The 12,360-nt window shown below is 37.3% G+C and overlaps 1 protein-coding gene across 2 annotated transcripts in view; it reads left to right on the top strand.

Moving 5' to 3' along the window:
* Positions 1–12,360, top strand: part of LOC128027623 (serine/threonine-protein phosphatase 2A 55 kDa regulatory subunit B beta isoform-like) — a 46,323-nt gene that overhangs the window by 12,692 nt on the left and 21,271 nt on the right. Inside the window, exon 1 of one of the 2 annotated variants that reach the window (XM_052615390.1) lies at positions 8,212–8,698. The exons of the other annotated variant lie outside the window; for it this stretch is intronic. Coding sequence (XP_052471350.1) covers positions 8,629–8,698 — 70 coding nt within the window. The 5' untranslated portion in view covers positions 8,212–8,628. Of the gene's footprint in view, positions 1–8,211; positions 8,699–12,360 lie in introns of those variants that run through there. 2 annotated transcript variants of the gene reach the window in all.

Below are 12,360 nucleotides of genomic sequence, written 5' to 3'. Positions count from 1 at the left end.
AAATACTTTCATATTTGAATGTTACATATTTTACCTTTCACTACATCTTTCTATGTAATTCCGTGTAAATTGTTATTTTCCTTGCAGTATTTATTTATACATAAACCATTTTAAATAAACAACATGACCATTTTATAATCTGATCAAAAATCAGTCAGATTGCTTAAAAAAATGATAGAAGCCTAATTCACAAATGTTCACGACAGGGCGAGTTGCACAAAGAAGTTTACTAAGCATAGGTTTATTGAAATGTCTTCCCTGTGAAAATAAAGGAGATCATGTTTTTTTTTTTTTTTTTGAATTATTTCAATGCAAAATATGGTTTGAAATAGGCTTAAATCCCTCTTACACTCAGGTCTGTCCCAGTATAAATGACAGGATTGTGTTTCTGACTGCCACATGGCCATCACCATATGTTACAAGCCCACCCTATCAGCCAGACTCACTGTGGTGTGCAGAGCCTGCTTTCCCTGGAGCACCTGTATCCTCCTCACGCTCTACTGACACTAGCAGCTCAATGTCTCTCACAACTGATAAATTACACCCAGTCTGTGTGTGATCAAAACCATGCAGCATACACTGAGCAGATTACTGGGTCACTGTATTGATGTGACCTTCACAGTAATCAATATTGTTATTATTAATATTGTTATTTACACACACACACACACACACACATATATATATATATATATATATATATATATATATATATATGTATGTATATATATATATATATATATATATATATATATATATATATATATATATAATATATATATATATATGTATATATATATATATATGTATATATATATATATATATATATATATATATATGTATATATATATATCAGCACCTGGCAATCAGTCGATCAATAAATAAACACATACAATTATAAAAATACATTATAAATGTCTATAAATATGTGTTAAAAATCTCTATATTAAAAAAATTACAAGTGACAACCTACCCCAACCTAACATATAGCAAAATTTAGCTTAAAATCTACACTGTAAAAAATATATGGATGTTGCATATAAAACAATTATTATTGTTACTTGCTGTTTCTTTCTAATTATTTGTCAAATTTACTATATAATTTTAGTATGCCAAACACAAACAGTACTTTATATAGCTGATTCTTGCTTGAACAATATTTTTCACAGAATTTTACTATAATTAGTTTCAAAATCCATAGAATCTTTGTCATTACTCTAGATTTTTTTTTTTTTTTTTTTGTCAAATCACAACCCCATTGAGTTCTATTTCCGTGTGATTCACTTCAGTCAGAATTCTCCTCTTATAATGGTTCTGTCACCACGCTATCAGACGCTAACTTTTTTTTTAAAGATTTGTGCCAGAGAGCATGGACAGTAAGGACGCCTACGGTCCTAAAGTGCCCCTGGGCAAAGAAGCGTGAAAGGGGGGAAGGGGACATGAATACGTGAGAGTGAGAGATTTGAAGACCTAGGGAGAGAGAGAGAGAGAGAGAGTGATTGAAGAAGACAGGCAGAGAAAGAGTGGGAAAACAGAGCGGGTGGCCCACGTCAGGCTCTCCGTGGACAGCTTGGCATCGCCGCGGGGGGAAGACGGCTGCAGCCTGCCTGTGATCAGTCCTGGCAGCTGCTCAGCCAAATGGGATTGTCCTGCAGATTAAGGGTCTGTGTTGGGGCAAAGAAGAGGGGAGGGGCCCGGAAGGGAGGGGAGGGGCTCCGGGCCGGGCAGGGCTGTGCAAAAACCCACCGGTAACTCTAGTGGGGCTTGTTAGGGCTCTGGCAGAGCACGCTTGTTGTGACAGACTCGAGAGATTTAAACCCCTGTTCTCTCCCAGTCTCTATTAAAATATTCATCATTGGAGTAGAGTTATTCCAGTCATACCAGACAGAAAACCCTGGAGACTGACTGCCAACTTGAAGAGCTATGCTTTTTATACCATAATTGGCTGACCGAAAAATAGACCTTGTTGGTATAGAGCACAGACGCTGGGCGATGGAGCAGCCATTGTAGATAATTATAGGTGCTTTAACACCCTTGTTAATCAGCTATAATTTCCGACTGATTTTAGGAATAAATTATGGATAGGGTTGGGATTCAATTCAATTTGCATGGAAATAGTCTAGACTAATTCTTAATGAGATTAGCAAAATCATATTAAAATACCATTACTCTGCAGATACTGTAGTAAATCAGTTCTTCACCTTAAACAGGTACTTTCAGCGCTCATTCTTGTTTGGACAATTAACCTTCATGTTAGGTGTGCTTGAACTGCATTAGAACAGCTATGGTTTAAATTATGACGCTAACAGACAGCTGTTGTGCAGCATAGCAATGTTTTGTTCCATAAGCAGTTTCCTAGCAACCGGTATGATGGTAAAGGATTGAACAGCTATTATTTTTTTCTCCTTTCAATCGCAACCACTGGGAATGGCTGTGAAATGCTGTGTTTTCTGAATTCATATTCTGGGATTTACAGCAATACATTCCTTTCCTTGTGTTACTGGGGCACAAACACACAATATTTAAATATAAACTATTTTCATCTATATAAACTATTTTCAAACTATTGATATTTGAATGAATCAGATGACTAAATGAATCACTTATTCACTCACTTGTCACCAACCAATGGAAAGAAAAAAATCCCTGAACATTGTTTCTTTTTTATCTGTTTAGACCAAAAATGTGTGCATAAATATTGCTGAATAGTTACAGACCTGCCAGTCTTCTAAATGCTCTACCCAACATGCTAGTCTTTGTGTCAGTGTGCTACATGCAGTACGAAGCCCCGCACATGACATGCAAGAAAAAATTAATAAATTGTGTGCACGATTTACTAATTCGTTCCCTCAATGTATTAAAACGAGCACACGATTACTATTGCGTTCCCTCGATTTGCTAAATCGTGCACATGATTTAGCAAATCGAGGGAATGAATTAGTAAATGGTGCGCACAATTTATAAATCGAGTGAACGCAATAGTAAATCGAGGGAATGCTATAATAATCGTGTGCCGTTTTACTACATTGAGGGAACAAATTAGTAAATCGTCCACACAATTTAGCCTTATATTTTTTCCTGCGTATCATGTGCGGGGCTTCGTATGCAGTGATGGAGTGAGCTGCCCAGTCTTTTAATTGGAAAGACTTCACATGTAAACTGGCCTGAGAAAGGCGCTTGCCTCTGGGCTGGGTTTAAAACGTTCAGCCCAAACTATGCATCCATCTGGTTGTCTCTCCCAACCCCCCTCTTTTTCACTCCCTCTGCCTCTTTCACTCTCTTTTCATTCACTTCCCATGATGATCTTATTTTCTTAGTTTATATTATCTGTCATCTCTATTTATGTTGATACATTTTACAGTTGGTTTATACTTATTATACTGTATGTTCATGAAAACAGGTAGCTGTATTAGATACACATGTCTTGTTTGTCTTGTCAGCTACTCTTATATGGATCTCAGTCAGTATTGGTTAGTCCTGACACTTCAGCAGATGGATCGATTCAATCTCTAAAACTTCAAGTGCACTCTGCATTCTTGTGCAATATTCTCTGCCTTTTTAGGTATTAATAATGTAAGAATTGTGTTGAGTATGAAAATACCAAAAATAGTGTAAGTGCATAGTGCATTTGAGACATTATAGCGGAAATGAACTTGTTTCATTATAAATGATCTCTAAAGAGCTGCTGAACTGAACTGAATCAATACTGAACTGTCTCGAGCTGAATAATGACACTATGGTCTTTTTAGAGCTGCTTTAGCTCTTTGAAATTTGCATAATTGCTTCTGTTACTTTCCTGTTTAATGTGGTGAAGTCACTTTAAAATAATCTGTATTGTAAAAAGCGCTATAAAAATAAGGTGAATTGTGTATCTTGGTTTTTTTTTTTTCACTGAAAAAAAAAGTCATTTGATTTAGTGCTGCTTATTGATTTTGGCACACTAATCACAGCCCACAAATAATCTTAAATCATTTCTGCAGGATGCACGATTGAGGATTAAGGATCAGTATCGATGTATTGATTAACCATTGGGAAATTACTAAGACTGTTCTCTGTTACGAATTCAGCGATTGGTCTGTAGCGCTGCAGGCATTCAAGGACCTACATCCTCAAGCCAACACAATTACTGCACATCAGTGCGAGCAATTGGCCATGAAGAAATCACAGCATTGTATTTATCTTCATGTTTTGTGTTGTAGCCTTGATGCACACCATTGCATGGGCTAAACTACAAGAGAAAGCCCCAGGCCTTGAGTGCTTTAAATAGCAGATCATACATCTCTTTGAGACCAAAGGTTTTCCACAGGCACAGAAAGTTCATTTCTGAGAGAACATATTGATCTTATTAAATTTGATATTGCTGCTTTAACTGTGACATGCAATTCAGGAAGCAAAGACCAAAGCTGTCATTATTCACATTTATAAATGCAGGGTGGAAGAGAGCCCAAGGTGGCCTTGAAGAGACGTAAGACGCTGCCATTTGCATCGTGAATGTGCAAAGGCTTCCAATGTCATCCGCATCCAGTTATTTTACTTGTACAAAAACAAGTCACATGATATTGCAAAATTGTATTTCTTATTATATTAATGTATTATAATAATTATCCGACTACATATGTCAGGATTGAAATGGGACAAATACAGAAGAATTTTTTTTTTTTAAATTGCATCATATTGCAAGTTTTTTTAATTCATGATAGTTTTGTGTGATGAAAAAATTACAATTAAACAAATACAATTGACTATAATTCTTCAAATGATCTAAATGTTTCGGAAAGTTTTTTTCGAGTATGGGTCTGTGTGACGTTAGATGGAGCGGAATTTCCTTATATGGGTCCTGAGGGCACTTCTGCCGGAAGAGCGCGCGCTCCCGTATCCCGTAACAGACTTCACTGATCAGAGCGAGAGCATCGCGAAATGTCACAAAAGGAGTGTGTTTTTGGTTGCCAGGGCAAGACAACCCTTCACAGATTACCAAAAAAAAAAAACAGCATTAAGGGAACAGTGGATGGAGTTTATTTTTACAGAGCATCAACAGAGTTGTGCAAGTGTTTGTGTTTGTTCCCTGCATTTCGAAGATGCTTGTTTTATAAACAAGGCCCAGTTTGACGACGGATTTGCACATCGTTTATTTCTTAAGGATGATGCAATCCCAATGAAAAAGGGTCACGATCGTGTGTTGGAACCGCAGGCGGTGAGTAAAACTGCTTCAAATATCTCTGCCTCCTTGTTAGTGCGTCCCCTCCCATGCCAGAGACCCGGGTTCAAGCCCCGCTCGGAGCGAGTCGTTGCTGCTGCTGCTCTCGTTCAGTTTCAGCCTCGGGATCTGATTCTGGATCATAAATAAACGGCTGAATCTGACTGTTAGCCATGGTTTGTTTTGGATGATGGTTTTTTCCTCAAGGTAATATCACAGCTTCCAAACGCTCTCAACGCAAAAGCCTACTGGCGCACGTGATTCTTTAGCTCCGCCCACACGTCACGCCTCCAGTCGGTCGTGTTTTTCCGGGAAAAATCGGTACAGACTATCTTTCTCTTATGAATATAATAAAACTAAAGACTTTTTGGAGTTATGAAGGATGCAGTACATCTCTGTAGGTACTCAAGATTAACAGGATATTGAGTGAAAACGAGCATTTCACCCCCCCTTTAAAAATGTCATTACTTGACTAAAACAGCACTGATAAAGTTTAAAGATTCTCATTTTGTGTTCCACATAAAGAACAGCATACAGGTTTGGAATGAAGAGGGTGAGTAAATAATAACATAACATATAATTAATTTTTTGGTGGCACTTTAAGTCATAGCTACAGAAAAATGGAAATTCAGAATGGCAAGACTTTAACTAAAGCACCACCACTGATCTTAAAGCAGACTGTGGATGCTGTTGGCAATGTGCAGCTCTCACTCTAATTATACTGTAAAACAGCCTGTCCCACTCGACTGTCTCCCTCTCTTTTTTTATTAATGCATCTCCGCATCTCTGTCTTTCCCTCCATACCTCTCACCCCCTCGCTCCCTCTGACTGACAGATAGATGCTCTCCCTGTTGATCTTTAAAAGATGCCAACTGGAATTTGTCATCATCCTGGTCCTCCCTCTCCCCTGACAGAAAATCATTGATTTTTGTCTCCCTCTTGGAATAATGATAAGGATTGTTGTCAGGGGAGAGGAACGGCATGCAGGTTTTGGGCTTAGATGCTTCAGATATATTCAGTGGGGTGGAAAGGTTTGAAAATGACATGAAAACAGGTGCAATGCAATATGCCTGATTACAGCTCACCCAGACATGCTGCACACATGCATTCTAATGGAAACTAATGGGTGATTAAGTGGAAAATGGCATGTGATGATGGACTATACTTATGAAATTGTCTGAAAGGGTAGATAGACCGATTTTACCTGCAAATTGGCTTTTGGAATTAAATGCCTGGTGCATTTAGGATCCTCGGCACATTTATTATGCCTGTGTTTTGGTTTTGAACTTCAAAGCAGATTTGTTTAAGACTGGCATCAGGTAGATTACAGTGGAAAATATGCTTAAAGACAGGGTGAGAGTAGCAGGGGAAAGTCCCTGCAGAGTTTCATATTAAAATCAGCATGTAAATCAAATCTATCTAGACTCTAATCGAATTAATCATCGTCTGGTCTAGACACTTAAGGAGAATGGGACCCTAAAGGGATCTGACTAGAACCCAGTGTGACAGATTTGCGAATCCTTTGCACACGTATCACTTCTTCAAATCAAGAGGCTTGTTTTCACATTTCAAAACTAACTAGAGTTGCACTTCCTCAAGAAAATATCCGTGATTCAAGAATAGCGTTGAAGGAAGAAAGCAAAGGTGAGAGAGAATAATAGTAAAATTGTGTATAAACTGTCCATATCTATGGTTTTCTTATATCTTTAACATCAAAATTTTAACTTTAAATGCAAAGTGCAGGGCCTATTTTAGAGTCTTTAACTGGTTGCCTTTACTTTTATGCTACTTTCTGTTCTGCTTTTAACATTTTTTTTACATTTAAAATTTTCTTGTTGTGTGACAAATAATTCATTAAACTACAAATATTCCATGTAGATCCTCGATTAAATGAGGCATTAAACTTGTGCATGCATAATATCTGTAAAACAGTTTTAGATGAAGTATAGCTTGTCACACCACAGAATATGTCAAACAGGAAAATTCCAGAATATTCCCAGGGGGGTTGACGTTTGAGGAATGTCTGTTGTTTAACAATAATTATTTATTTTTTTAGTAATTTTAGAGAGAGACAGAAATGGTTAATTGGTTCCAGTTCATCTTGCACAACGCAAATAGTCGTTTTTACAGATAGCATTAGCCAAACAGACAGTCATTTCAGACATTTAAATGCTGTGTAATTTAAATAAATCGTTGTTAACAAAACATCATGTTGTTAATGCTTTTTTTCTGAAATATTTTTACATGTCACGTTAAATCTATAATAAAAGTATAAATAGTATTACAGGACCTATAGGCATGTTCACACCAAGGACGATAATGATTAAAGCTGATGAACAATAAAAATCGACACCCAATCAGAATCAATCCTGCTATAATGAGCTGGAAAATTTAAAGCTGAAGAGGCTTATAAAAACAGACTTATCAGCTGTCAGCTGGTGTGGAGATATTGTTCTAATATGATCATATAGTTATATCTATATAGTAATTGTTCTTGCAGTGTACTGCCCGATAGTGTTCCAGCTTGAAATGCTGGATGATCCCTCAACTGTTGCTATGCGCATGCGCCGTCTGTTCACGCTCGTTAATCAGGATATCTTTCAGTTGTTAATGAAATGCTGTTGTTTTCTTCTTCTTCTTCTTCTTTTAATTGTTAAAACGTGCATGTTGTGTGTAAAATCCTCCAAGCTTGTTCTGATTTTTCCTCACTCGACCCCAAACTTCGCTCTCTGCAGTCAACTAAAGTAGCGAGCAGGTGACTTAAGGGAACTTCATTCATGGTACATTTTGGATTCAGTTGCTATACAAACTGCATCCAATGACTTTTAAGAAAATTTGAGTTAAATCAGTAGCAGTGATCGTTTTTAGGTAATTTGTTCGCTGTCATTCGTCATGGCACACGCTGTGATTTCAGCACTGGACAGCGCCTGTGTGACTGGGAGGAGCTCGCGCTCAGGCAGAACTTCTAGAACAGACAGAACCCTATGAAACTACGAAACAGACTGTATGTGCTCATCTCGAGAGAGGGAGGGAGAGACAGAGACGTGGAATGATCGAGCGCTTGACGCATAACCCCGCCTCCTCCTCGGCTCAGAAGGTGGAAATCCTGCGCCAGTTTACCAGGGTACTAGGGTTCCTTAAACCTTTATGCATTCGTTCTCATTCAGCTCTTCAAGATATGCGATCTTCTTAACGGATTCGCCAGTACACCTGTTTAAGAAGTGCTTCTCATTGCGCTAAGTATGAACTGCTGAGGGATTTTCTTGCCAGTCGAGCTCCAGCTGTATCACCGCGGGCATCAGATCATCCGTCACGTTCACGAGAGGGGCCACAGACAGCGCGATGGATCCGCAAACCGCCTGCTGATGTTCAGCGTCCACGATGGATTCCTGCGTGTATACTTCAACATTCCCATATAACGGAATCATAAATGGAGGAGGAGTGTGAAAACCGCAAAATTAACAACAGCTTCCTTCCGGACCATAACTATGCAACCGAAGGTATTTGTGAAATCGAACTGAATTCGATTCTTACTTATAATAATGACGGTGGGGGTTGAGGGGTCTCTTATCATGACCCATGTATGTGAATGCATTGGGCGTTAGTGCTTGTTGAGGCATTGATGATTTTCAGACTTGGTGATCTGAAGTCTCACATTAATGCAGTGTGCATTGGATCATTGGTATTATGTGAGGTGCATTGTTCTTTAGATCACACGATTTTGAAAGACACATTCATAAAATATGCCTGTCCTGTTTTATAGGCTTAGGACTATATATAGATCTTGCATTAGTCTGAGCTCTGGTTTTAGGTGTTACTATAGGGCAGTGGCCATTGAGAGGTGACGTGTACAATGAGTCAGATATGACTGGCATAACAGAACATCACAGACACTTTTCTTTTTTGAGTGGTTATTAAAAGACAATTAAAAACACTATTGTTCAACAATATCAATATTAAAAAAAGAAAAAGCATTTAAAATAAGATAAACAATCATATATACCTAAAAAGGTAAAATATGATCAATAATAAGTCATGTTAACATATTTTTCCACTATATTAAATCATCAAAATAATTAATAACCAACATATATAACAAAATAACCAATTTCAACTTCATTTTTTATTTTTTTTTAAGAGTCAACCCAGTTTTTTTTAATCAGTATAATATATATATATATATATATATATATATATATATATATATATATTTTAATTACTTGTACAGACAATTTGATCAGTTCAATTTTAATACTTTCAGTACTTTAAATTTAATGTCATTAAGGTACACAAGTTTTTAAGTTGAATTACTTGATTTTAAAAAATATATCCACTTTTAAATTTTATGTTCATTTTATAGATATAATATCCATGATTCTAATCTTGCTGCTGTTTAGATTCAATCAACTCTCAGTAAAAACATTTTTGAATAAAGCAATCATCAATTATTGTTAGGTTCCCAACTAATAATGCAAACATGTTCGATATTAGCAATGCAGTGACACAGGGAGGTTATGGTTTGGAAAGTTAGGGTGTGTACGAGAACAGCTTTATATATAATAGAGTAACACTGTAAAATCAATGAAAGCAGCAATAGAGGAAGTTCAGCTAAAAGGCGTTGACAGCGCACTGGAAGTTACGCATCCATAGAAGTTTCCATAAAAGTGTTTGTACATGCAATGAGTTGACTCTTTGCTACCACACGTTTAACATGCATGTGCAGATACCTATGATAAAGCCTGGCATATTTTAAGCAAACACACTCCAGCACAGGTTTCTGGTTGAACAATCTCCTGTAATTTTTGGAGAATAGAAAGAGTAGAAAAGCAAGCTTTGGGTGTGGCAGCAGTGGGCATCTTTCTGGGTGGTGATTAATGGCTGTGGAAGGTTTTGCAAAACAGATCTAATAGTAAAGAGCAGAATAAATCTGTAGCCATTGGACTCAAATGCCCCTGGTCTCCTTGGTTTATGGCCACCCAGCATCTCAGTAAATCACACAGCAGCAGTGAAGCATTTGCTCACAAACACACACACATACACACCATAACCTGCAGAGCATTTATCGCTGGCGATTTTGTCCCTCGATGTCTCTCTGTTAAGCATACTTAAAATGCACATGTAGTCTCAAAAGAATGTGGCTGACCACATTTTGCTTGCATACCGATACCCGATAGTACCCGCAATAATAAGCAGTTTAGGTTAATCATAAGCAACTTGGCATTTGTCTCATACAGTATGTATGAATTTAAAATGCTTTCTCAAAGTATGCATCACAGACACTATCAGGCAATGAAGATCTGTTCTCTTTGCAGTGTAGTGACTTGTGGCTTCACTCAACATTTACAGCTGTTTTCAGTGCTGTTCTCATATCTGTCGCTGCGATTTGATGAAAGAGCTATTTAATACATTCAGTATTTGTTCTAATTACACAAATACACAGTTGTCGCTTAAGAGCTGCATGATTATGGGTACAAGCCAGGATATAACCAAATATTCAAGACTGGGAGGTATGGAGTGAGTTTTGATTCTTTATAACATGCGAGAAAATAAAATATCTGAGAGAAAAAAAAAAGTTTGAGAGAAAAAGTTATCACACTGATAGCAAAAAAACATTTCATGAGAGAAAAAAGAATATTTGAGAGAAAAAGTTTTCATGCCAATAGCAAAAAATAATTATATTTGAGACTAAAAAAAGTTTTGAGAGAAAGTATTTTCTCATAGAACATAAAAAAATATACATTTGAAATTTTTTTAATTATTTCTGAGAAAAAAAATCTCTCTCAAAATACTTTAAAAAAAACTCTCAAATATATATGTTTTGCTATCAGTGTGAAAATATTTTCTCCATAAAAAAAATGTTTCTCTCGAAACGCTTTTCTTTGCTCTTGATGCAATTTCTTGCTCTCGTGTCAGGATTTTGCTTTCACTGTGAGAATTGTGTCATGGGCGGGGCCACGTTCCTATTGGCCAGTCGGGTGAGCATCGTCTTGTCTTGGGAGTCGAACTGAATCATTACACCATTGTTCGGTTCACCTGCATAGATGCCGCCTCTGCCTTATGGCTAGTTAAGTTGAGCACGGACACTCCAACGTTTGGGCAAGATGATGACACACAGCTGGCTGAGCAAGTTCAGTATCACTTAAGATTAAACATTAAAAAATAGCACTCATATTCATGAATGAATGTGTATTATATTATTTGCTTGCTAATCGCTAGTAAAGCTAACCAGCCATCATGCTAGGTAAACTTGCAAACTCACCTGGTTTATACTATGTTTAAATCAAATGCCAAATTAATGTTTTGATTTAGATAGTTTCACGCCTTATTTAGTGAGTAGTGAGCTAGTTTCTACCTTTGCACTTGCTAGCCTCAAAGCACCTGAAGAGTAACTGCTTGTTCATACAACCTCCCGCACAACTTTCAACTAACGTTAGTATGCATGGAAGGTGGCAACCCTACAACTAGCTAACGTTAGACAATGATTGATATACCGTTTGAAAGATTTAAAAGAAAAAATTATTACCAAGACAGTACAGGCACAAACATATTTGTGGGTTGCTAATGTAAGAGTTAGTCCTAGACCTGCAATTTACCTTGTCAGCTCTAGACCTCGGCTAGATGGTAAAAAATATTTAGAATAAGCCCCGTGTAGCTGAGTTTGTGAGCTATACATGCAGTGTAGCTAAACATGTGCAACAACCATACAAAGACTATTTTAAACAAAACTAGGTGGGACACTTTCAAACGGTATATCAATCACTGCTCACTACTCACTAAATAAGGCGTGAAACTATCTAAATCAAAACATTAATTTGGCATTTGATTTAAACATAGTATAAACCAGGTGAGTTTGCAAGTTTACCTAGCATGATGGCTGGTTAGCTTTACTAGCGATTAGCAAGCAAATAATATAATACACATTCATTCATGAATATGAGTGCTATTTTTTAATGTTTAATCTTAAGTGATACTGAACTTGCTCAGCCAGCTGTGTGTCATCATCTTGCCCAAACGTTGGAGTGTCCGTGCTCAACTTAACTAGCCATAAGGCAGAGGCGGCATCTATGCAGGTGAACCGAACAATGGTGTAATGATTCAGTTCGACTCCCAAGACAAGACGATGCTCACCCGACTGGCCAATAGGAACGTGGCCCCGCCCATG

This window comes from Carassius gibelio, chromosome A14 (assembly GCF_023724105.1).
Source record: "Carassius gibelio isolate Cgi1373 ecotype wild population from Czech Republic chromosome A14, carGib1.2-hapl.c, whole genome shotgun sequence".
Lineage (NCBI taxonomy): Eukaryota > Metazoa > Chordata > Actinopteri > Cypriniformes > Cyprinidae > Carassius > Carassius gibelio.
This window is presented reverse-complemented; position numbering and strand designations above follow the sequence as displayed.